General features: G+C 36.3%; 1 protein-coding gene and 1 long non-coding RNA gene across 3 annotated transcripts; one reads left to right on the forward strand and one right to left on the reverse strand.

The window, feature by feature from the left end:
- GNPDA2 (glucosamine-6-phosphate deaminase 2) lies at positions 1-27,078 on the reverse strand. 2 transcript variants are annotated; one of them, XM_065907132.1, is made up of 7 exons: positions 26,947-27,055; positions 23,788-23,949; positions 20,392-20,493; positions 18,987-19,169; positions 12,834-13,018; positions 6,890-7,064; positions 1-1,001 (listed from the first exon to the last, which is right to left on the reverse strand). In XM_065907132.1, exons 2-7 carry the CDS (start codon positions 23,909-23,911, stop codon positions 940-942), a joined length of 831 nt encoding a protein of 276 aa, XP_065763204.1. In that variant the 5' UTR covers positions 23,912-23,949; positions 26,947-27,055; the 3' UTR covers positions 1-939. The 2 variants fall into 2 exon arrangements, with proteins under 2 accessions (XP_065763204.1, XP_065763205.1); XM_065907133.1 differs by lacking the exon at positions 1-1,001 and adding an exon at positions 2,485-4,755 and having other exon boundaries at positions 26,947-27,078.
- On the forward strand, positions 13,032-22,694 carry LOC136147830 (uncharacterized). Its single transcript, XR_010659400.1, has 3 exons — positions 13,032-14,272; positions 15,590-15,741; positions 22,000-22,694. It is a non-coding gene; the product is annotated as an uncharacterized lncRNA (long non-coding RNA).

The following is a 27,078-nucleotide window of genomic DNA, read 5'->3' on the forward strand; positions in this document are numbered from 1 at the left end:
TTTGTTTATTACAAGCTTTATTTGAGTTAAAGATAGAAAACAATATACTTTTATTTGCAATTTAATGATGCAAATGGTTATGCAATCTAAAATAGTTTACAGTAATTCCTTTTATATTTTATCATATCCTTTTATACAGTATATATATATAAGGAATAAAGCTAATCGTTGAAGAGGTTTAATAATAATTTTTCTTAAAAAAATTTTTCTTCAGTGTGTTTCTAGTTATAAAGCTCGTAATTGCCAAAATACTTATAAGTGCCTGAACCCAAGTCATTAAATAAAACTAAGGTCACATTTGTAAAAAAAAGAAAAAAAAGTGCTAAAGACGACGGTGCACAAAAAACATGCACTTAATACATACTTTCCAAAAGGACATAAACTGTAGCTTTAGGCACTGCCATCTCTTCAAATTTTCTGTACCAACAATATCTAACAGGACTTCTGATGTCCAGATGCTATTGTAGAAAGACGACCAAGGCAACCACGTGCAGAAAGCTTGTGTGTAATGCAGAGAAAATAAAGATAGCATTTGGAAGTAAAGGCTTGCAATGATAGTTGTAAAAGGCTTGGAGTGTCGTCCCGTTATTAAAAAATTAAAGTCTAATAATGCCACTGGAGTCATATGAATACTTGATGTACAGAAGTCACCTTTAAAATGATTTAAAATTTGTAAATAGGCAGACATTTCTGTGGTGGTACATTGACAATGTGGCTTCTGTAACAAGTAGCTGATCAACCATGAAAGCCAATTATTTCTCCTAAACCTCAGTATAAAATGGACACATTGTAAATATGGAATGTTTAACATAGATATTAGACTTCAAAAATGATAATATTCAAAAATCCCCCAAGTTTTAATTCATATTGCATAGCTGAAAATTCATATATGTATAAAAGTGTTCTGTTCATTCAAGCAGAATTTTGATCCAATCTCCTTCAGTTTCCTCCTTTCATACTGTACAGTGGATCCACAAGTTTATTGTGCACATGCATTAAACCTTAAAGAAAAAAAGCACATGTCTAGTTTTATTTCTAATTTGAACTGTACCTCATTTACTTTAGAAAAAGAAAGATTTAAGAAAATACAACGTATATTAGCTCCCACCTAATACAAAATAGTTGTATTTATTGGAAAGATGCAAACAGAAATGTTTCAGACTGTTTAGTTTTCCCTTCTCCAGAGGATCGTGCTGACCCAGGAATGGAACCTGGGTCTCCCGCCTTGTAGGCAGATTCTTTACTGTCTGAGACACCAGGGAAGCCCCCAATACTTAATGGTTGGTTGTATTTATTGGAAAGGTGCAAACAGAAATGTTTTGGAATGTTTAAACTACCTAGCGAGTATCAATTTATGGTTATGAAATCGTAGATCTAGAATGGGGTACAGGTTCTTTAAGTAAGCAAAAGAAAGAGCAGTTTTGTCTTTAGAAATTCAGTATGACAAAATAACATTTGAATATTAATTACATCTAAAGTCTATTGAGTTTGACTCTCTGAGGAGCTCAGAGTCAAACTAGTCCAACTCTGCTGAGGAGCTCAGAACTGTTGTACGTTAGTTTTCCAATGTATTACCCTATCCACTCAACTGGCAAATTATTTTTCACTATTTTGACATGCATGTTTACAATAGGGGTTGATGACAAGTCACTCAGACAAGTTTTCTAAAACAATGTAGAAGATAACCTACATTAAATATTAATTTCCAAGTAAATTTAGATTTCATCTTATAATTGGCATGCTTGTAAACTCTCCTTAATTATTAAAGCTTCTTGGGGAAATCTTCCAGTTACTCATGTCTTTGGGGAAATAAATGGTCCCAATTAATCAACTAAAGATTTTATTTGGAGGTGAGAGAAATCAGTTAAATTTTACCATGCTGTTAAGAACATGGAGACTGGGCAAAGGGACAAATGTTGTTTTCTTAAGAAATTGAATTACAGGATTAAGGACACAGGGTACTTTGCTAGTAAGAAAGTGTTCTTTATCTCAAGACTGCAGAATCACTCTAAAATTCAAACTGTGAAGACCCATTTTTAAGAGGTAAGTAAAGGGACATGTAAAGAACACTAAAGTCCTACTACATGTAGTAGGAGAAAAACCAGGAGTGGAACAGTCCTGAGAGAAATATTCACTAGTGCAGCTGAAAAAATGTTAATTACTCAACAGCTTACTTCAGTGTCTCATGAGCACCTCAGACTTGTTGACAAAGTCCAGATCCATTTTCCCCTTCTATACCATTTCTTTAAAATATTAGTATATGGTATTATCTATCATTTGCTGAGCTGCTGACACCAGACAACTGAAATTCACTGGTGATGTTTTTCTTTTTCAGGAGCAAGACTGGTTGACATTCCTTTCAAAATACATTGCAAATTAGCTACATTTCTTCATCTCAACAGCTGGTTGAAGCCACTTTCCTCTCTAATCTTATGACCAGCTCAACACCCTAATTGCATAATTTTTCCTTGTTTAATTAAAAAAAAAAAGAAACGAAACTAGATGATACCACTCCCCTACTTAAAATTCTTATTGCTATGGTCACTTAGATAATAACTCAGATTTTAATCTGTTGTCTTTGTTTATCCTTCTGATCTCATGTCCTCCCACTCTCCCCCTTCTGTGTCACACTCAGCCCTGGCCTTGTTGCTGTCACTCAGAAAGGCTAAGCTTGGTCGGTGCGGGGTCTTTATGTTCGCTGTCTCATTTAGCTGCGGAGGCTCTTCTCCCGGAGCAGAGCATGGTTTCCTCCTTTAGGCTTCCTGGCTCTCAGCCTAAATGTCACCTTATAATGAACTACTATTTCACTTTCTTTAGAACAATTTGCACTCTCAGAAAATAAACTGAGGTTCAGGACCTTAAATTTTCTGCTCTAAATTCTGGGTTTATAAAGATCATGATACATGGTGGGAGCTCAGTAAACATCTACTTTAAAAAAATCTGTGAAGGTTCAGTGACATGGCTTCTGGGAAGCTTTTTTTTTTTTTTAATAAACAAAATGAATTTAGAACATACATTTTAAAAAGGAGAAAGGGAGAGAGTGGAGACCAAGATTCTGTAACTCAAGGTCCTTAAGGCTGAAAAGTATCAAGAGCAGGGGCAGAATGGCTAGACATGGACGAATGCTTAATCATTAAGGATAAATTTAGAATCTTGGAGGTAAGACTGGAGGGAAGGAAGTTAAAGTATTCCACGCAGCTGGAGAAAGAGAAGGGTCAGAAGGTTAAAGTGAGTAATGGGAAGAGTTTGAAGACAGCAAAGCAAGGAGCAGAATTAACCCAAGAAATGAAAGAATTATGTATAACAAGAACTAAACTAAGCATACAGGCCCTTGATTGGTTCTGCCTCCACCTCAGGAATATGACAGCTATTTAGCTATCTGGCCTTATATATAAAATGAAGTAAACTCTGCTTAAAAGTTCAAAATAGAAAGCAAGGTATTTAGCATAGCGCATAAAAGTCCTACAATAATGTTTGGTTTCTGTGTCTTAGATAATGTAATCTCTAATACTTGAATGTTTCTACAGTGGCAGTTCCATAAAGTTATTTAACCTTCCCTTCCACGCTTACCAGTGATTTGAAGATAAAAAGATTATGATAAAATCCATGAGAATGTGGACTAACCAACAAGTACTTCATTCATTCCACTATTTCATGCAAACTATCTCTGAAGCTAGATTGTAAATTATTTATTTACTGGCATATATTATTTGCTCCAAAAATGTTAATACATAGTATTTTTCTCAAGGCTGATAACTCCTCTCCTCCAATATTCTTTTGAAAGGCCACTGACATGTCAGCCCTCATTTGCCTTTTCACTAAATTTTTAAAGTATAAGCAAGTCCCATTTTAGCTTGTACTTTTAAAACAATATACTTTGTTTTCTATTCTGCTAAGAGGAACTTTTTCCTGCTACTGTGTTAGTTCATCCTTGCACCTGTGCTGTTGATTATGCCATTTTCTTGAAAACTAAATGCTAGGCATCTTCAACAGCTCTCAGTCCCATCAGCTCAATTAAAGTTGTCTTCCAGTACTATATAAATATAAAAATCTCCTTAATGTACCTTGGATTTCACAGTGATTTACATAATTTAGTTCTTAAACTGAAATGGTATCAGCGTCACGTGTTTATCCATCTACCTGCCCAACTTCCTAGAATCTACCAAGTGTCTCCAACGTTACTAGGTATCCTGTGAGATGCTGAACTTACGCAGTGAACCAAAACTAAAGTCCCTACCTTTATGGAGCTACATTTTATTGATATTTTCTCAAATCACTTAATGAGCCAGTGTTTATGAAGAATGCCAACTACTTTCAGGCAGGGAAACCTATACTTCTTTTGAGTAATACCACAGGAGACAATATATTTGAAGGCACTGTAACTCATGTTTCCTGGCTGATGACATTAACTGGAAAATATAATTTACATTTCCCAAAAATGAACCTTAAAGGGTAATTTTTTATATTCCAAAAGTTATCTGCTTATGAAAAAAATTTACCAGATAATTATCTCTAAATAGAACCAATCTTATTTAAAACAAGATTTAACTGAGAAGTTTACAAACAGTATGTAAACGGCAGCAAGGTGGAGACTGGAGAGGCCTGAGAGGAGACGGCAGAGACCGTGGCAATCACGGCCGTGGAGTCTGGAAGGTACAGGTCTTCTCGAGTATGAGCTCTCAGAGGGTCATTCTTCTTGGTATAATTCATCTACCATTTGCTTAAAGCTTTGACCATGGTAAGAATACATCAGAGCTTAAAAATGCACAATTTAAAACATCAGGATAAATGTTGCAAATCCAACTCATTCATAAAGTTCTTTTTTAAAAACTAAACACTAGCTATGACTTGTGCATGAGATAAAGCAGCTTCCTACACAAGAACGTGATAAACATAACTAACTGCCACTTAAATCGTAAATAGAAATAAGTAAATTCTAATAAGAATGATAAAAATGCACAGGCTTCTGACACATTGCCTGAAGAAGAAAAGCTAAATATAGATTTTATGGGTTGGTTCAATCTGAACTCATTCAAGGTCTATCAAGCTACTGGGGTAAGGCCTAAGAAGCATAAAACAAAGCAGAATGTTCACCATGATGATAATGTCTTGAAAATATATTACTTCAAGGATATAACACATAGGTTTTATTTTAAAAAAAGCTGGAATAAAATAATTAAAATGTTTTCCTGTGATCTACTTATATCTTTCAAAAGATACATACTGAAATAAACTTCCATTTGCTAATGATTTTTATTGTTTTAGATGTAGTTAACTTAAGATTTCTTTAGGAGCTAATAATTAGAACCCTTTATGATTCCTGTTGACACTTTTAAAGGGATGGTAGAAGAAAGAATAGTGGTATGAATGGTATTTGAAGAGTTAAAGATAACTATGGGATTCATTTCCTCCAGTATATCTAGCAATATAATAATGAGGACATGACAAGTATACAAAATTATATTTATAACTTGTATAAATTTATGAAGTCAAACATTCTACCTTGTATTCAAATCCTTTACTATAAAATGAGGTCTGTATATGTAGCCCAGAACAATATCTCAAATCTATTTTTCTCCATACTGAAGGAGGCATCCTGACAGAGGCTGATGTCCTGAATCTCTTCAGAAATATGTTCAGCTTCATAATTTGTAAGTGACTTAACATCCCTACTAAGTCTGTTAATTCACCTATAAATGGGATTATAAGAGTAGCCATGTCATAGAATTTTGAGAATTAAGTAAATCAGTAAGTATATTATGTTTAAAATAGCGCCTGGTAATATAAGTATTGGCTATTACTATTTTCTGATAAAAATCAGACTAACAAAATCAGACAAGTATAGGGAGTTTATCTGGAAATTACTCATGTTAGAAAATGGCAATGTTAAATGAATCTCCTCTGAACTGGTATTAAAGTATGTGGATACTGAAGACTGCTTCTGTTAACTTTGTCAAGGAATCTAATACTTGTGATGAAACCTGGACTACATGGAAATAAATTGGTAAGATGCTATCAAGAGCTCTTTATCTTATTCATAACCCATAGCTGAGCTATTCTCTGTTTTTATCTGTCAAATTACTAATTACAATTTTCAGTTTAGTTTGATATATTTGTAACTTGGTAAAAAGCTGGTAATTTAACTGATAAAAATATAAATGACTGAAAGTAATCTAAGTGTTTAACAATAGGGAAACATTTAAGTAAACTATGACATCTATCATATAGCCATTAATAGTTTTGAAGAATATTTAGTAGAACAAGAAAATTCTCACAACAGGTAGGTACTAATACTAAGCTCTATATATATGATCAAAATTTCATGTTAAAAATGAGACTATTTTCCCTGCTTGCCAAACTTCATTTATATTACAGTCAAGATTTTTTGACATTCACACTCTCCCATGAACCATGAGTTACTGATTTCCTTTAAATTGAATTTTCAAGTTATTACTATATTTCATGAATATGAGATGGTGAAAAAGTATAAGACATGCTATTATTTTATGTACCTCTAAGGAAAACCTGCTACCAGATAAACTATATGAAATCAACTTTAAACAGCCCAATTTCAAATTAGATAAATGTGAAAAAGGCAGTGTCTTAGAGCTAATAAAATACAGTAACCTCTTTAACCTTGTCAAAGCAATGATATCCATGAAATACAAGTTTGGTTGGTTCAGTATATATTTTTTCTAATATATATTAAACACCTAGTTATTAGAGTAAAAAGATTAAAAAGGGCTTTTATTCATATAATATCACCAGTACACTTACTACATACTTTATGAATTACTGACCTATACATATATAACTAATTACATTAAGTTTTAATTGTTATCTACAATGGAACATTCACCCAATCTACTTTTGAAACTTCAATGCTCACCTTTAAAGTATTTCACAGTTTTAACTCTTAATTCTAAAGTAGCATCTTCATCACATACAAAAATAGTTCGGGGATGCTGCTGGAAAGCTGAGACAGTCCACATGTGATTGACCCCTTCTTCTATTGCTTTGTAGAGAGCAAATGCCTTGTGTGCGCCTGTAATGAGGATCATCACCTGAAAAATCATGAACAATTCTTAAAACACGTTCAAATGACTAAGAAGCTGTTTTTTAAAACAAAGAATTGAGCACCAGTATTTTTCTGAGGCTTGAAATAAAAAGAAATAGCTCCGTATTTCTTGATAGTCCAAGATATTTATTCCTGCTCTTTAAGGTAACAGGCAAGCACAGAGGAGACAAAGTAAATAGCATCTGGTAATGGAGCGTTACTAAATGCACCACAATGCCTCTGGTATTTAACGCTTACGACCGTGGTGCGCAGGAGAGACCTGGGAGAATAAAGGAGAAGAAACAGAAAGGCTGCTTTGTAAAAGCAGAGCCACATAAATCACATAACCAGGAATGATTTACCAGAGTGCTCTAGGCAAGTAGTAGATATTACTTTGGAAAAGCAGAGGACTCTGAAACAGTAGTTATTTTAAAAGTGATCTAGAGTCTGAAGGCTGTCCACTGAATAGGTGCTATATAAAGCTATTTTGGAACAAAACTAGGTTTAAAGAAGGATTCAGAATCTACTTAAATACAGGAGCTATCCTCTTTTCCCCTTAAGACTCGTACGTGTTACATAATCGAGACCCATCCTCAGGTGCAGAAAAGCCAAACTCTTGGTCCCAAACCCCTAGCAGCCTGTGAGATAATCCAAACGCGCAAAAATGAGGCAATGTATGGATGTCTGAAAGAGTAATTTCTTTACCATTATTAGCAGTAACTCAATCCTATTTTACAAGTTAAAAGTTTATGAAATAAATCGTTAAACATTTTTTCTCATTACAATCGTTAACTAAAAAATGAATGTTAAGGTGGTTGTGATTCTAAAATATCTGTAACAACGTAAAAATTCTGTATTTTGTATTTTTATCACCAGACCCTCTAAAACGTGGAGGAAATTAAAGATTAATAAACCAGATATTATTGTATTTCTTTTATCAAGATTTGCTAATTTTCATTTTGGAGCTATATCTTAAAAAAATATCAAAGCTCAAAAATGCATTTAAAATGTGTATGAATTTCTACTGTTTTTTATTGATACTTCTTGTTCTTAAGTACAGAAATCTCAGTTCAGTGAAGAATTAATATGCCTGTAATTAAAGGCATTTTTTAATTAAAAGCACCTATAATTAAAAGCATTGTTTTAAACATTAACAATGTTTGACATAATAAGGTAAGCACAACACTTGATTAGTGGCTTTATTAATTAGTTTTCCTTACTGGAAATGAAAGACACAGGAGTTAAAAAAAAAAACAACAGTAATAAAATATTCAAGTTTTTTCCTCTGTCTTCTATTCAGAATCTTTGGAATTAGAACCCAAGAATCAGGGTCCCTTAAGTGATTATTATGCAATCTGGCATAAATCCTTAAACTATCATTTGAAAAGTCTCTTTAAAGCAACTTAACACACACCACATTAAATGGGAATATGTAGTGATAACTGCATGATAGATATTTATTGAAATGGACATTAATTTATTTCAGGAGTTTTAAGATGATTTGGTGGTTTCAAAGTTAAACACTGAACTTAGCACTTTCTATGAATCATCTCATTTAACTCCTTATTTTCCTATTTTATAGATAAACTGAGGCACAGATATTCGGGACCTTGCTGAAGGTCTTGGTAAGGCTACTATATAAACAAGAGGTCTGATTCCGGCAACCACATCCTTAACAACTACAATAAGACATATAACCTTTAATTGAAAATTACGAAGGCATATCTGGAGAATCAGGAATTGAAAAGCACTGTTCTCATAATTAATTTGATGCTGCTAATGTGATCATTTCTACTCTATCTGTTCCACTATTTTCAAGGAATAAGAGAATAAATGTGAACACGATTTAAGAGTAGCTCCTGTCTGAAACCAAGTCTTTAAGGATAAGCAGAAAAGGGGGCATTTCAGACAATTATAGGGTGGTCAATAAAAAGCTAGAAATTTGGTAAGGCTGGACCATAGGGTAATGAATGGAAGTGGCTAAAAACTGACTGAAATTTGATCTATGAGCCTTTTCATGCCAAACAAAGGGGCTTGATACCATCTTGTGGTGAAGTAGCAGGGAATCAGACTCATTACACACACAAGTAATAACTAAATTATGTTTTTTTTAAAAAATTGGGCTGTAATATAGAGAACAGGATAGGTAAAGAAAGGAGATAGGCATGAACTTTAGGATGGGTTTGCAACAGTCCTCAAGAATAAAAACTGATATAGACCAGAAGTAAGGCAGTTCTGATGAGAGCTGGTCCCTTAATTTACCTCTAAGTTAAATGGTGAAATGTGACTGATAGATAAGATGTGAAGAAGCTGAAAGTTTCAAGCTCAGATAATTTTCACGGACAGAGTGCTGCTATTCACCAAGGGAGGCAAAGACAGTTTTGGTAGAAAGATGAATTTTGAACAATTTGAGGAGTCACTTGAAAATATGAATTCTGTGGAGAAGGAAATGGCAACCCACTCCAGTAATCTTGCCTGGAAAACCCCACGGACAGAGGAGCCTGGCAGGCTACAGTCCGTGGGATCACAAGAGTCAGACACGACTTAGCGACTAAACCATCCACCACTACAAAGTGAATATATGCCTAAAGATAATGTGTGAAAAGGATATTTGCTATATACTAGGTAGTTTTTTGGTGGGAGGGTGGGAATCAAGGAAGACTTGGGGTTATTTTTTCATCAACTTCCATTTTATACTTATTTATAATGGCCATTATTTTTACTAATACTGTAAAACTACGAAAATGAATAAAATACTAAAAGTTTCACATAAAAAAGAAAATATGAATTCTGCAGCTTCAGAAAAAGAACTGGCTAAAGATTGGTAGTTATCACTGTATTGAGCATAGTTGATCCTTTTGGAATAGCACTAAATCTCCTGAGAACAGTATTATAAAGTGAGACTGCTATTGATGTGTTAATTAAACAAACAAAAACATGCACACAAAGAGGTCACTGAGAAGACTGCCCAAAAGTATGCAGAATGAACATGCAGTGCTAGGGTGAGGACCCGAGGCAGATGGAGGACTGACTGGGGAAGAATGGCCAGAAAGGAAGAATCAGCAGTTTTATGACAGAAGAGACAGGAGCAGATGATGAAAAAGAGGTCCAGTAGGATGAGACCTGTGAAAGGATGACGGTCTTAACAGTCAAGGAATCACTGGTGACGTCTCATATTCAGTAAGTCAACAAAATCAAAAGCGGATTTTTAAGTTTTAATGGTCATCACAAAAATAAATACTTAAATTATTATATATAACAATTTTAAAGATGCTACAACAGTTAAAAAAACAATTTTGTGTTTTTCTTTTGAAATTACCTTAAACATATAAGCATTATCTTTAAATATATCTCAGTAAAAACAAATTTTAATGCTTTGAGGGTAAATTCGGCTTTTGTCAAACAGCCAAAAGTTAGTAAAAATCAGATCTGATAGTTTAGGGAGATAGCCAAGCTGTGATAGAACCAACCTGTCTAAAATGAATTATGGGCAAAAATAACTCATTTAAACTGTTTCTAGCAGTAACTGAATATATATGTGACAGGCAGTGTACTGTGTTAGATATACATAACCCAATAACGCTTGCCGATTATAAATTAGTGAGGAAAAGACATTAAACAACTAAACACAAAAAACAATTACAAACTGCAAAAGTGCTATAAAGAAAAAGAACAGCACAGTAAAGCAGAATAAAAGACAGTAATTTTGATTATCAGGATTATGGTCAGAAGAGGGAGCTCTGAAAGCTGAAAAGTGAATGGTGCTATTTTGGCTAAGCAAGGACTAGAAAAAGTCTAACATTTCCCAATTAACACCAGCGTAAGACCTCAAGGTGAGAAAGGAGTGAAAACTGCAGGCAGTGACCTGTGTGGTTCACAATCTAGTAGATAATTCCTAAGAAATCTGTAATAACTGACAGGTGTCACTTCTAACACGTGTACGGAAGGTCCTCATTATCTGAGCTGCCCAAATGTGAGGACTTCATCTCCCAGTCAGATCTACTTTCCACTCAACAGAGGCATCTGCCCCCCACATGGACCCACATTTTGTGTGTCCCTGCAGTTATTGGAAATGACACTGAAGAATAACTCACATCAGAGTTAAAACTACTAGCAGATGAAAATCTGTACACATTAAGCCCATTAAAATTGAAGATAAGCAAATCATTAAGTATAATCATGTGATACTTCTTTCAAAAGAATGTTATGAAAAATCGAGCAGCATTATTTACAGCAGCCAAGACAACAGGAACACGCCGGGTGTGCTTCAGCCAAGGGTGGCTTAAGATGGGGCCTGAGTGCGCGTACACACACACACGCACACACACGCACACTACTCAGCTACAAAAAAAAGATGGAATGGTGCCATGTGCAGTAACATGGAGGAACCTAGAGAATATCATACTAAGTAAGTCATACAGAGAAAGACAGATATATGATATCACTCATATGTGGCACCTAAAAAATAATACAAGTGAATCTATATAAAACAGAAACAAATTCACAGACACAGAAAACAAATTTATGGCTACCAAAGGGAAAGGGGGGTAAATTAGAAATATAAAATTAAAAGATACAAACTATGTAAAACAGGTGGGTAACAAGGACTTACTCTATATGGAAATGCTCTGAAAATATGAGTCACTTTGCTGTCCACTGGAAACTAGTACAATACTGTAGGTCAACTATACTTCAGTATAAAAACAAAGAATGATATATGACAAAGCATTAAAGCCCTTAGGAAAATGATGAAGCCCTAGTGGTTTTGCCGTGATTTTCTCTATAATCATGCTGGGAATAAATACTATGAAGTGAATGGCATCATGTAATTTTGTTGCAAAACCTGAACAAAAGAAAAAAATCAAATGTCTGAAATAACTCTCTTCTAAGAATTAGTGTAAGAATTGCAATTATAACAAATCTTGCTAAATATAAGAATCTTTTTCCATAACTTTGGGTTTTGTATTTTAGAACTAAGATTGCTCTGAATTATTTTCAATTTATTTACCATGAAAAAGGTCTTTTTCATAAACCAATTATGATTTTCACATGAAAAACTCCTACATTCTGAGTGACAGTTCTGTTTATGTATCCAAGCCGAGATATATTTATGTCAAGATCAGTTACTTACTCACCGTGCATTGTCTACACTCTCTCCCCTGATCCTATCCGATCCTGCTGCCAGACAGGGGTGGAGCTGTGGGGTTTCCATGTAATTTAGCTGCTTATAATCATGAGCTGACTATAATTCGGTCTGTTACTCTCAAGGCAGGAAATAAAAGATGAATTAAAAACTAAAAAATCTAAGAGTCTACTGTTCAGAACTCTTACCTTCTTACATACCAGATTTAGAACAGACCAGGTCTTGGAGGGGTTCTTTACCTACTGGAAACCAACAGTCAGGAAGCACATGAGACTAAACTACCTTCAGCCTCCAAAGGCAGTTTAATGTTAATCAGAACTGCAGCTTTGCTGTAACAAGTCCTTTCCCAAAACTATATGTAAGTGTGATGTTAGGGCCGCAAACTGTGAAACAGAAGAGGCAAGTGAAGCAGTACCTCAAAAGAGGTGGTGCCTAATTTTTAATTTCCAGCTCCAAAGACTTAATTTACTTGAATTCTAAACATGGCAATGAGCCTGACAGAAATTACTGAAAGCTAGACAACAATTTATATTGCAAATATGATTAAATCAAAACATCACTTATTTGACACCATAATTTCTCCAAAATCTACAGACATCAAAGGAAAAACATCAAAGAACATTAAATTCTTACTTCTCTAGCATCCATCACTGTCCCCACACCAACTGTCAGAGCCATAGTTGGCACTTTTGATAAATCTCCGTCAAAATATTTAGCATTTGCCAAAATGGTGTCCATTGCGAGCGTCTTTAATCTTGTCCTTGACACTAAACTGGATCCTGGCTCATTGAAAGCAATATGCCCATCTGGACCAATTCCTTTCAAAAGAAATACATACACACAACATACACACATCAGTAAGTAAGGTTTCCCACACAAAGTAAATACGTTTTCTCACAGTTAAACATGATTTTAAGACCAAAGAAACAGTCATAAACACACTTACCTTGCTTTATCTGATAGCTGAATTTCTAATGCTGCAGTAAGGTATTTGTTCCTATATTTGATTCAACAAGTATTTCAATGTTTTCCATATGCTTAGCATTGAGCTAGCATGATTGTAACAGCAGCAAAATTAAGTATCACTTTATATCAGAATAAGACTTTATAAAGCATTTTCACATGCATCATCTCAACATCAGACATATTTAACTATCTTGTAATACAGTCAGATTAGGCATATCTATTTAAAATCAAAGGAAACTTTGATGCCCAAGGATAATATATGACTTGTTCAAGGTAATAATTTAGTAAATAACTAAGACAAAACTCAGTCTAAGTCCTCTGATTCCTACCCTAGTAGTCTTTACAGTCACACTTTAACTTGCTTGGTTCTTAGTCTAGGTGGGCAGTTAACTACAGGACCTCTCTGCAGTATAGTTTCCTCACTTATAAAAATGTCTACATTGGACACGTTATTATCTAAGGCAATAGTTTTCTTCAAACTTTTTTTTGACTGTAACCTATAGCAAGAAATACATTTGACATTGCAACCTAACACACATATAAATACAATTAAAATAAGATCCACATGAAATAATACTTACCTTTACTAAGAGTCATTTAAGCTACTTTTGATTACATTCCTTTTCATTTACAAAAGGGAAATGCTGAATGTGACTGACCATACTGATTTCATAAGCTAATAATGTGTGACAACCACAATTTGAAAACACTACTTTAAGGAGATCTACTGCCAGCTCTAATAGGACTGTCTCTAAAATATAGGTAAGAATATGACATTTCTTATTTGAAGGAAATTGGAGGTAAATCATTTTATAAAATCAAGAATCTTTCTGTGAGGTTATTACTAAATCAAGTTTTACATACATGGACCCTTACTTGCTAGTCAGATTTCTGGCAACTTCAATAAAAAAAAAATAAACCCACAAGTTCTCTGGGTCAAAATATCTGTCACACTTATATTCTGCATATTTAATGATATATAGGTATATCTTATTGATTTTTAATACATAATTCTAAAAACTTTCCCCCAGGCTATAACAAGGTAAAATATGACAAAGAGTAACCTGGTTTTGAAGGAACAAAGAAATGAAAACCTTAGGAAGCAGGTAAGAACTTATTTAGTCGTTAAGTCATGTCCAGCCCTTTGCAACCCCATGGACTGCAACAAGCCAGGATCTTCTGTCTGTGGGATTGCCCAGGCACGAATACTGGAGAGGGTGGCCAATTCCTTCCCCAGGGGATCTTCCCAGTCCAGGGATGGAACCTCCATCTCCTGCATTGGCAGGCAGGTTTTTTATTACTGAGCTACCAGGGAAGCCCAAGATACGAACTACCAAAGGCACAATATGTGCTAAGCGGCTTCAGTCGTGAGCGGCTGTTTGCAAACCCGTAGACTGTAGCCCGCCAGGCTCCTCTGTCCATGGAATTCTCCAGGCAAGAATACTGGAGTGGGCTGCCATTTCCTCCTCCAGGGGATCTTCCTGACCCAGGGATTGAACCTGGGTCTCTTATGTCTCCTGCATTGGCAGGAAGGTGCTTTACCACTAGGACCAGCTGCGAAGCCCTTAGTCTAAGGAAATCTTTAATAATATAGGACTAACTTTTAATCTAGTACATAAAGCCCAGACCTATATGTGGTTAATATGCATGCTCTGTTTCCACTATTACGTATGTATGTGCTTGAGAATTTTAAACCATAGATACGTATCTCTCTCTAGATTTGTAAAACTGTTCTGCCTTTCCTCTTCAGTATATATCTGCCCAGACACTTTTATTTATTTTTCTCTATAGAGGAAAGGATAGAAACAGGAAAACAAAAGAGTTCCAGAAAAAATAGGAAGTCCTCAAAGATCAATTCTAGTGGTCTCACTGGTGATTTGAGTCATACAGAAGTGTGGAGCAAATTAACCACAAAGGCTCATGATGGGGAAGGGTCAATACATTCCCTTACTGACCATGAGTAATTATCAAAAATTAAACTTCTGGATATAAAATTGTATTTTTTAAATGTTCAGAATTTTTTTTTTTAACAAAGCTTTATCAAATTTTCTTTAAAATAAGCATCAACTCTAAAAACCATGCTCAATCCTTATTCAGTCTGTAAGTCTATACTAAGATACCAACACCCTTATGAGACATCCCTAAGAACTCTGAGTCCCAGGGGTGTGTCTTCCCTGTGTCTGCAGTTCCGTGGGCTAGAAGGTAAACTTCATGAAAGCAAAGACTTTTTTTTCACTACTATATCCTGATATTTAGAACACATGACACATAGGAGGCCCTCAGTAAGTAACAGATGAATAAATGAAAGGAGGCTGGTATTCTTTGGTACGTTCAGTATAGTTTTTCCCTCCTCCTTCCCTGCTCTGATCCCCTCACAACAGGGCCTAGATCGATTATAACACCCTATATCTCATCTCTTTTAGGCACAAGTGTTGTGGTCTAGAGATAAGTACTTGTGCTAAGCTGAAACAATCAGAATTCTCTCTAGCAATCCGAAATTTGACCAAGGGATACGAAAGGAAAGAGGTCATCTAGAGCTGAGGCATCTGATGACAGCACTGCAGGAGAGGCTCAGGTGAGCTCCTGCTGCGGTGGTCTGAGGCTCGTGGTTCTTGTTCTTCTAAAGACGTGCTTTCTCAACTCTAATTAATCAATTATGTGAATTACTCCAGAATCATTCCAATAAATTCACTTTTGGTACCATTAGTAGATTACAGTTACTTGCAAATCAAAGAATCTAATCATGTAACCAAAGTAGAGGGTTAAAATCTTCCCATCATCTTCTATTTTTTCCTTTTAAGCACAAATTATCTTAAGGTCATTTTAAAGTTAATAATGCGTTTAGAATCTACCTATAGATTTCCATGTCTGTATGTTTTATTGTTGGAGCAGAAATTGCATGACACACCCTATTCTTTCTCCCAACACACTCTCACCAGAGGAAGAATTTCTGAGAGTGTATTTCCTCCTTTCTCCTACGTGTAGGATGGGAACTCCGGCTCCATTTCCTAGGAGTGAGCAATGGTGGGTTACTCTGGAGCTCTTGTCTGGTTTTACTATTTCTCATTCAGAGGGGAGAAGTAGGCAACCCCATTCTAGCCTCAAGCCCAACCTGCCATCTCTAATTCAACTTTACCTTCAATAAGGCTGATATTTTGATCCCATTTGGCTCAGTTCTTAGTGTTTTTATTAACCAAACCCTGGAACAAAAGAAGGGTAAGTGGTAAGACCCAGATACCAAGCCTCATCTTGAAAATCCAATGATAACAACCTAGATCAACAAAGGCAAAGAATCAAATGAGATTCTTTCATGAGACACATCCAATAATAGGGTATTCCAAACAGGGAGAAGCCCAAAGAACATGTAATAAGCCAACCCTTCATTCTCTACATAATATTATATGTTCCTTGGATGATAAATATGACCCTGGATTGGCCCATGACTACAGTGAAGGTGTTAATGGAAAAGAAAAGGAAATCTTAGATTTGCTTTTTCCTTTTTTTTTTTTTTGCAAGGGGAGAACTAGAGTAAGTTTAAGACAAAAATTGGTTAAAAAACAAAATATTAAGTTATTTTTAGTAGTAAGAGTCATTAATAAACATAAATAATTATGATTAGGAGCCATTAGTTTCAAAGGGAGAACTAAGGTGGGTTATTTGAGGAAATGCACCAAAAAATTTAGCTAAAAAGAAACAAGAAGTGGCTTAAAGCTATGAGGGAAAAAGAAAGTTCTACTAGAAGTATCTGAAAAGCAAGACTAAATGTTAAACATTACATTAAGCTAAAATATTTTCTGGAAAGTAAAGAGAAAAAATGGAGTTACAGAGTTCTTATCAAGCTTTTTCCCCCCAGTAAATTCTATTTCCTGGTAATAAGATCCCAAAGGATTTGTCACAAGAAGCCTTACGTAAGATCAATAAATTAACAGGAAAAAATAAGCCCTCAATTAAAGTAAAAAGATACTATTTATGTTATCCATATAGTCATTTTTTAATACTGAAATTTTAATAACTGTTGTATCTTTCTGTATAATGGTGTGAGTGAAAAGTCACTCAGTCATGTCCGACTCTTTGTGACCCCATGGCCTATACAGTCCATGGAATTCTCCAGGCCAGAATACTGGAGTGGTAGCTGTTCTCTTCTCTTATAATGGTAAATGAGTGAAAATGCTTCTTGACATAACTAAGATGCACAAGTTAGGTATATTATTTTATAGTAATTTCACCTTATTTTGGTATAGAGTTTATAAAATCTAAAGAATACATCAGTAGTGCACGCAAACATTTCAAATGTCTACTGCCTTGCTGTGGTATTGGTAGGTTCAAATGATAATTATCCATATGGACAAAACTAGAATGCAAATATTTTCCAGGAATACTGAAGTAATATTAGTAAGTTTTATTTAAAACATAGATATTTCCTATTTTGAAAAGCAAGAGTCTAACTTGAATTCTTGCTCCAATAAAAACCATCCCCTATATTTAAGGCAGTAATTGATAATAGTTCTGCTGGGTAGATAACAATTTCCTCAAAGAGAAAAACTTCATTCTTGCCAGATATCCTTAGAGGTAAATCAGTAAAACAGCAGGACATTCAATACATTAAGAAAAAATTACTTTACAAACTATACCTCAGAGACAAAGAGTAAAGTAACACTTAATGGAATGCCAACTATATACCAAGCACTTCACAAGGCATTTTACACATTATAAGATGGTTAATTCTCATCAATTTTGAAATGGTTAATATTAATCCTATTTTAATACTGAACTAATTTACTGAAGTCAATAAATCTCCCAAGATCTTACAGATAGTAGGTGGCCAAAACTGGATGCTAGTTTTTGTCTAACTATAAAATCCAATTTTCCTCAAAGGCAACCAAACACCCCCAAAATACACGACCACCTTAACCATAAGTTAACCTCAATACAGGTCTAATTCATAGAATTTTGAGCATCTTCTAATAAATCATAAGATCTAACAGATATGTCTACCTCTAGATATCCAGAGTTAATTTAGAGCTTTGAGTATGTCTAGGTGAATACTAAAGAATCTGGAAAAAAAACAACTTTAGTTACAGTTTACATGATGCTGTAAACTGAATTCGGATGCTTCACTGTGATGACAGAAAATCAAACTGTCATTGCAAAGGTAGAGACTCTTTCACCTCTCTTCAATGGTAGGTCAGGAAGACATATATACACACACATATATATACGTGGGTGTGTGGGCACACATGTACATAGAAATTTTAAGTGGAACTTAATTAAACATTTATTTAGATCTTCTTAAGGCAATTATAAAGCTCAATTCATACTAGCTAAAGGCTGATGATAAACAAAATCTGACATTCTTGACACATTTCTTGGTGAAATGAAGCAATTTAATGGTCAGTACAAAAATGTTAAAATCCACCCGTACCATATGCAAACTTTTAGAGATTTAATGCTGTAATCTGATAAGAAACCTGGGTTGGAATTTTAAAGAAACAGTAAAAGAATAAGAGTATCATTTAGGAAAAGAAACACATCACTCCTTTTCTAAGATGTGGTAAAGTGTCAGTTCTAAAGAGGTAATTAGAAGACTGCAGCAGGAATTAGGAGCTATTTCTCAAGCCACAATTTAAACAATTCCCCCCTGCAACATTAAGATTATTTTTTGATGAATATAAAGTAAAACAGAAATCAGTAGCTAAATAAATCTGTATTAAAGGCAGTCATAGATGTACTTCACATTACACAAAGGTAAGTTTTTTTTTAAAATTTAAAGCACCTAATCCAAGTTCTTACAAATGACTACTGAAAAAATGTTTTACATACCTCCAACAAAAAGATCAATTCCTCCAGCTTCTTTTATTTTCTTTTCAAATGCATCACATTCTGCTTGCAAATCTGTAGCATTCCCATCAAGGATATGAGCATTATTAGGATCTATATCAATATGCTTAAAAAAGTTATTCCACATATAAGAGTGGTAGCTTTCAGGATGATTTCTGGGAAGTCCTAAACACAAAGTTAATGAATAAAAACATAACTATTTTCAGAATTAAATCGAAAGTTGACTTTTCTGATTAAGCCACAAATGCTATTTAAAATGTATAATCTTCCTATGCTATATTCAATTTAAAAGCATTTTATATGGAATAAATGCTTATTATGTCAGGCATTATTTTAACCACTGTAAATGTATGTACTAACTCAATCAATGTGTATGACATCTGTGGAAATACTAGTATCAATGTCACTTTATAGATGAAGAGAAACACTGAAAAGTTAAGTCACTTTCCCAGGGTCAGGGAGCTAATGGAGGCTGGAACACAGAAGTCTAGTTCATGTGCATTTAATCACTATATTCCACTTCTCAAGCATAAAATTTAACCAGTAAGACTGATTTATGTCTTAAATTCAATATAAATTAAGTGGCTGCTGCTGCGAAGTCGCTGCAGTCGTGTCTGACTCTCTGCGACCCCACAGACGGCAGCCCGGGAGGCTCCCCCGTCCCTGGGATCCTCCAGGCAAGAGCACTGGAGTGGGCTGCCATTGCCTTCTCCAGTGCACGCATGCCAAGTCGCTTCAGTCACGTTCGCCTCTATGCGACCCCATGGACTGCAGCCCGGGAGGCTCCCCCGTCCCTGGGATCCTCCAGGCAAGAGCACTGGAGTGGGCTGCCATTTCCTTCCCCAGGGGATCTTCCCGACCGGGGACCGAACCCGCGTCTCCTGTGTCTCCTGCACTGTAGGCGGATTCTTTACCCGCTGAGCCATCAAGGAAGCATAAGCAAGTTAACGTCAATAAATTATAAAAGCTTCAAGGCTACAAATATAAACAGCCTTATATTTGAAAAAATTTTACTAATTACTTTAGATACATATTAATTAATTTATCCCCACACTGGTTTTAACTTTGCTGTGAGGAAAAAAGAAAAAGAATGAGAAATATCAAAGAATTGGCTCCAAGTTGATGGAGCCAGGACTGGCAAGTAGCACAGCGGAAGATGAGCGCGGATCTTCTAACTCCCAGTCCCGTGGTCCTTCCACCGTGTCATGCTGTCATTACATAAATGCAGAAATGTTTAAATAACCTTCCAACCCACTACAAGGTGGGACATCATGCTCTAGAAATATATTCATTCAAAACAAACTTAAATAAAATGTTAATATTCCCAAAGTATATTCAATTTAAAATATAACATGTCCAAATAATATATTCAAACAGTACAGCTTACCTACATATTCATCCATGTTAAAGGTCTTCACATATTTAAAAGAAAGGTCTCCATTCTTGTGATATTCTATAAGTTTTTTATAACATCCTAAAGGTGTACTCCCTAAAACAGATAAAGATTCCATTTTCTAACAGTCTAATTTTTAAAAAAGTATATATTAACTTTATTCTCATCTTACTTAATGGTATTTTATACATCTTATTAGACAAACGATTATTAACTTAAAGACATATTCAATTAATGAACATATGTTGAATTAGTCTCTTTACAGGATACCCTAAAATTTTAGGAAATGAGAATTTGCTGAATAAAGCCGAGAATCTGTCAGCTTAAATTACAGTTTGGAAAATTCTTATATTGTTGGATATCTGGAATTAATGGTGTATATTCCAAGACAAGAAACTTCCAGAGAGCACACATTTGAATTAAAATAAAAATAAACATCCCACTGATAGAGAAAAAATCTTTATTTAGGGAGGGATTTGTAGCACAAACGATATGTAAATAGGTCAAGTGGTGACCCTTTAATGAAATCAAAGGGGAAACCAGAGCTGAGTTTAAATATTGCCTCTACTTTCAAAATAGAAAGTGGCAAGGATTGAGTGAGGAACCTTGTCTTTTTTTAACTAGAATTCCTGCTTCTCATTTTGTGTTACTGTCAACATACATCAGCTAAAATGTATAAAGTAAAATGGTTTCTAGGAAATGGGATCCTGGCTTTGGATACTTCATCTGAGCTCTTAATGTTATTGTTTTATAAATAAATGACACAATAAAGATAAGTGAATTCAGCACCTGTGGATGTTTTTCAAAATTGCTTCATTTTTTTAAACTACAAATTCAAAGACTAAATTGACTGCATTCTTAACATCATTCTTACAACAACCAACCTGGCCCACACAATCCTGGTCAGAGTACTGATTTTTAATCCACCGACCATCACAAATCAAAATAAAACACAGACACATAAAGTTTCTATTCAAAAAGCAGGGAGAAGTATGGCAGAACTGAACAGCATCTGGCAAAACAAAACAACCAACCAAAAAAAAAACCAACAATAAATACAGAAGAAATCTGGAGTAGTAAAAAAAAAAAATGCCTCTCATTTAAGATGATAGGATAATAGAAGTGGCTAAATATCACACAGACAGGTTCAGAGAACAGAAGACTAATAAGTTTTCTTAAAGTTAAAACCACAAATTATTTTAAATTGTCATTAATAATTTAAAATTTATGTTGTCGAAGTTTATAATTCCTTATCAAAGAACTACAGGCCACTAACATGAGACCAGGATAAAAGATGGACAAGTATACTTGTCTTTCTTCCTTTCTAGGAACATTAATAATTTTCTGGGTCTATCTTTTGATGTCAAGAGAAGAGTTATAGGACTCCCTCTATAATTTAAGAGCATATGAAGAAAAATGTAAGAAGCTGTCACAATAGTGATGACAAAAATACATTCATTTTCTACTTTTTAATCAAAGTGGCTGAATAGAAAACAATGGAAGATATGATACAGGGTGAACTGGTGAAAGAAACTTCATTTTAATATATTTGCTTTGCAATACTCATTTACTAACATAATTAATTCACTACGTGTTTACTAGGTTTCAGATTAGGATTCTCTACCACAGAAGAACTCACAAGATACAGATAGATAAATACTAAATGGCCACAACACAAGGGAAAATAAACTATAAGAGATCTGGAGAAGCATAACGTATCAAAGAAGGAAAGACTACAGTCTTGGCTGTTGAAAGGAGGATCAAAAATGGCATTTCAACAGAGTCTTTGAAGAAGAGCTGAAAGTCCCACAATCAAAGAATGGGGTAAGTCTTGACTGAAAATAGGAAAAAGATGGGGGAGAAGGTTCAGAGATGCCATCTGTATGCCCACGATGTGCTAGATGCTGTGCTGGTGTATGTTATAACATATGTATACATCGTATGTCAGCTGCTATAAATCTCACAAGTTTGCAAACTCGCATTATGTTTCCCATTCTGAAGGTGAAGAACTGGGTCAAAAAAAACTCAGCAATGTGTGAAATATCACACACATGGTAGTGAAGTCAGAGATTTAAGAGGTTCTGCCTGCTTCTGGAGCTCATAAAGTTTTTATTACACAGCACATGAGCAACACTAGTGAAAGGAAGGCCAGCAAGTTCAGGCCTGTTCTTTCAACGACAGGCAGTCTAACTTGCCTCCCAGGATTCAGCGTAGGGGAATGGTGGGCGCTAAATCTGGAAGGCAGGGCAGGCCCACAGCATGCAGGCCCTTAAATGTCACGCTTGTCAACAGCACTTCAGTAAATATATACTGAAGAGATGATCCCCAGAACTGTGCTTGACTGCCCTCGTGTGGGTCTGCGTGCACAGCTGTGTCCGACTCTGCGACCCCACGGGTTGTGGTCTGCCAGGCCGCTCTGTCCACGGCATTTTCCAGGCAAGAGTACTGGAGTGGGTTGCCATTTCCTACTCCAGGGGATCTTCTCCACCAAGGGATCAAGCCCGAGTCTCCTGTGTCTCCTGCGTTGGCAGGCAGAGATTCCTTACCACCGTGCCTCCTGGGAAGCCCCAGAACTAGGCTTGGTGCAGCATGTATAATACAGCATGTTACTGACAATTACAGACGAGTATGTTCACATCCAAAAGCACACGGGTGAGGATGGGGCGTGATTAACACTGTCACTGGTCAATGAAGGAGAAGAGAGAAAAATGCCAACAGGAGTTTTTCAGAGATCAGCCCTTGGCAGGTGTATTACTAAGCAGTTATACTATCCAAAATAGAGCAAAAGGGTTGTATATCTAAATACACACAAAAAAATGTTTAGCATTGCTGGTGTATATGACTCTGAAGTCTTTCTGCCCCCACACTCAAATTACTGTCTACTTCTTCACAGTTAACACAGAATGATTAAGGCAGCTGGTCTGAGCATGGCCTAGGCTCATACGAGGCAAACTGATACAGAGGTCTCGTTCAATCACTGCAGCTCTCACATCAAAGCTGTGGGTGCCGAGGGGTCCATTTCCAGTGAAAACAATAAAAAAAAATCCCTCTTTGCCATTCACACCAAGAACTACTGCCATGGACCAAAAACCAAAACAACAAACAAAAAAAACAACTTGGCGAGTCAGAGAACCTTTCACGGACATTATGCAAGTGAAAAAATTATGACTGTAGCTTTTATGAGTTGACATGTATGGGGGAAGGAGAAAAAGGAGAAAATACTGTTTAAATAAATCACATTTATGAGAATCTTAAAGTTATATAGTGTTTACAGCATATAAAGGACTTGCTCTTATTTGAGCTACAAAACAACATTGTAAGCTATTAATTTCCTTCCTTTTGTTAGGTAAGGAAAACAAAAATTAGGGTGTAGAATAAATGGTATATTACCTGTTGGCAAACCCAGTGTAAAGTATCTGTCCTGTCCAGGTCTGAACTGAATGATGCGGTTACAGATGTATTTGGCTGCCCATTCACTAGCCAGGTCATAGTTATCAAGAATTACAAGCCTCATTATGGTGACGCACAGCTTCCAGGACAAGAAGTGCAAACCTGAGAAAATGTCATTGTAGAGCACTTTAAGTGATTAGCAGATAGTCAAACAGAAGCATGATACACTGATGACTTTAAAAAGGCTATTACTTAAGAAAGACATGCATGTACACAAATACAAGCTGTACTTTTAAACTAGCGCTAATAGCTGCTCTCCACTGAAGAGACTTCAGGGCTGGGCAGTGGGCTAGGTCAGTTAGGTACAAATATTAATCCTCACGACAAGCTTCTAGGGTAAACACAATGTCCCGTTTCAGATGAGAAGAGGGACTGACACAACTTGAGCTCACACTAAGTTAAGTGACAAAGTCAAACTTTTACCAAGGCAGATTTACTGTAAAGCCATCACACTGCATTGTCTCCACAGGGGCACTGCATAAAGCAACACAAAACAAGTCTAAAGGCGAACCAAGCCGCGCTCACTGACTGACTGCAAGTTAATGGCAGTAACGATTACTCAGCACCTTAGGGGTTACTTACTAAAATCCACAACTCTCCCTATGAATGATGTACTAACCAAACCCCTCTTCTGGTAAATGATGTTTTTATAAAAGTAACACCTGCACTTTAAAAAATTTCAATCAATACAGAAAGGTACAAAGAATTAAAAAAAAAAAAAAGACCCAAATCCTGCCACTTTGAAATAAAGCTCATTACTATTAAGTACACATCATTCCATACATCTATATAATGCACATATACAAATGGGATGTATAGAAATAATTTCTAACCATGGTATCATACTAGACATTCTATTTTTAACAAAAAGCACTTAATTTTCTGCCTTCAACAGAAGCAAAAAAAGATAAAGTGAACTAAAAAAACTGCAGATCTCCAGGCAAAAGAATTCTTCACAAAAAGCAATTTCAGTTCCTAAAAGAATATTATAAGGTTAAGAAAAAAATATTATACAAATATTAAGAGAGAGGAGTCACTTTAAAACTCTATGATTCCATTTTGGACAACATGGCTTGACCTGCTACCATGAAATATGTGAAAATTGCTTTCTTCTACTTTCGCCCACCCCCTGATTTCTGTAAGATGTGTTATTTTTATATTGTCAAGATTTATAACATTTACACTGTGCTTTACAACCATAATTTCCAGATTTTAACTCTCAGTTTTGTATTTAAATGGATGTTACACCAATTCTTTCACAAACGGCTTCAGCAGTCCTGGATTCTGTACCCACAAACTTTACATATAGTAGTAAATCAAATTCTTTACTTTAGTAGGAATAGGAGGTCTCATAATAATGAATACACTGAATCTAAATATGTCCTTAGGAACATATGATTTAGAAATCTGGCATAACAAAAACTTACAATCAACATGATCTAGAATTCTGGCACAGTAACAAGAAATAAACAACATTTACAAACAATAATTCACACAGTAAGTCCAACAAATGGACTTATTTAATTCAGTCCAGGAAATGGACTTGGCCTCTATTTAAACTCATTAATAATCTAGTAGCAGAAACTACTTAAAAGTTACACCAAGGAATCAGAAACACTTCCAAGCTGTTTTCACCATCAAGAAATATCATTATTTATAATAAGAATATTCAGCCAAATGACTACTGATAAAAAGAGAGAAAAAAAACCAGTAAGGTGAAGAGGAGGAAATGTCATGAGAGTTTTGGGTACATGCTATTTCTTTTCTCAGTTCAACACAGGTAAGAGGGCGGGCCTATTAAATACTAAGCACTAAGCTCTGTAGACACATAAATGACTAAGATAAAGATCCTAGTATCAAAGGGCTTAGACTCACTTAAAAGTCTCTGGTGTATTAAAAGAACTGATCATCCTCATTCTTCACATATAGAAAACTGCAACTGAGACATTTATTACTGAAGTTATAAAGCTATTACGTGGTGGAGGGTCTATCTGACTGAAAGACACATGCTCTGCAAAAATGTCTTATAAGAAGAATCACTTAGGATCCCTTTTAAAAAGATTCCCAGGACCTTTCCCTGGACATAGTGTTGCAAAAGATCTGGAACGGGATCCAGGGAATCAACACTTACACAAATATCACAGGTGATTCTCACAATCAGGATAAATTTGGAAAAGAACATCATACACGATGACTTCATGGTACAGAGGTTCAAATAAGCCCTTCAGACCAAGTACATTGTTTTCTTAAACTCTCCCGTGTGCGCAGAGTTCACTTCCAAAATCCCAAATGAATCACCTGGGAAAAGCTGAATGTTTTTGCTACATGTGTTCAGATTTTAAAATCTCTTTTCCCAGTTTTTGCCAATCCTCAGAGATCCAAACGGATGCGGTCCTCGACCATTCCCTAGCATCTTGACTCTACATCACTCAAAAAATGACACAGCACCCCTGTCCTCATCCTTCTTAGGCGCTGGTTCAGTTTGGGTGTGCATCCCTTCGACAAAGAGCTGCCAGACACAAACCTCAGAAGTGTAATGCGGGTGGGAGCTTCTGGACAACTTGGGTTAACAGCTCTTTTAGAATCTACACTAGAATCGGGAATCTAAGCTTCCAGAACCCCGGCTATGCGCCTTCCCCCTGCAACACACTACACCTGACCTCAAAGAACCTCTGAAGCCCGGCCGAAGGAGGCCCTGTGGGAAGCGGGGATCTGGGCCCGACGAGGGGCTGAAGCAGCAGCGAGGGCTGTGGTCCCCGCCCGGGAAGGCGAAGGCTGCAAACGCAACCTCACCTGCCCGGCTGCTGGGCCCGTCCCTCCGCACACCACGGTGAACGCAACTGAGGGTGACTATCGCGCAACTGGAACAAGTGTCAGGAGGGCCCGCAGGGAGCGCCCCTCGGGAGGCTCAGTTCCTCAGAGGACAGCCTGCTAAGTTAGAGGGGGACGACGCCGCGGAAGACGACGGGCCTCGCCGCCAGGCTCCCGGGAGCCCCGTCCGCCCGGCGTCCCCGTCTCCGCACACAGCCCACCGGTGGAGGCAACGGCCAGGCGGGTCCCCGCCCGACTCCCCGTCTTGGGCCCTCCGCGTGGGCTCACCTGTGGACCCGCGGGCTCCTCCGACGCGGGAGCAGCTGGAACAAGCAGCGCCCAGCAGCGCGGAGCGACCCCGGCCGGCGCCTGGAGCGCGGCGCCGCGGGACCCGGATGTAAACCCCGGCGCGCCGGAGAC

This window comes from Muntiacus reevesi, chromosome 16 (genome assembly GCF_963930625.1).
Source record: "Muntiacus reevesi chromosome 16, mMunRee1.1, whole genome shotgun sequence".
Classification (NCBI taxonomy): Eukaryota; Metazoa; Chordata; class Mammalia; order Artiodactyla; family Cervidae; genus Muntiacus; species Muntiacus reevesi.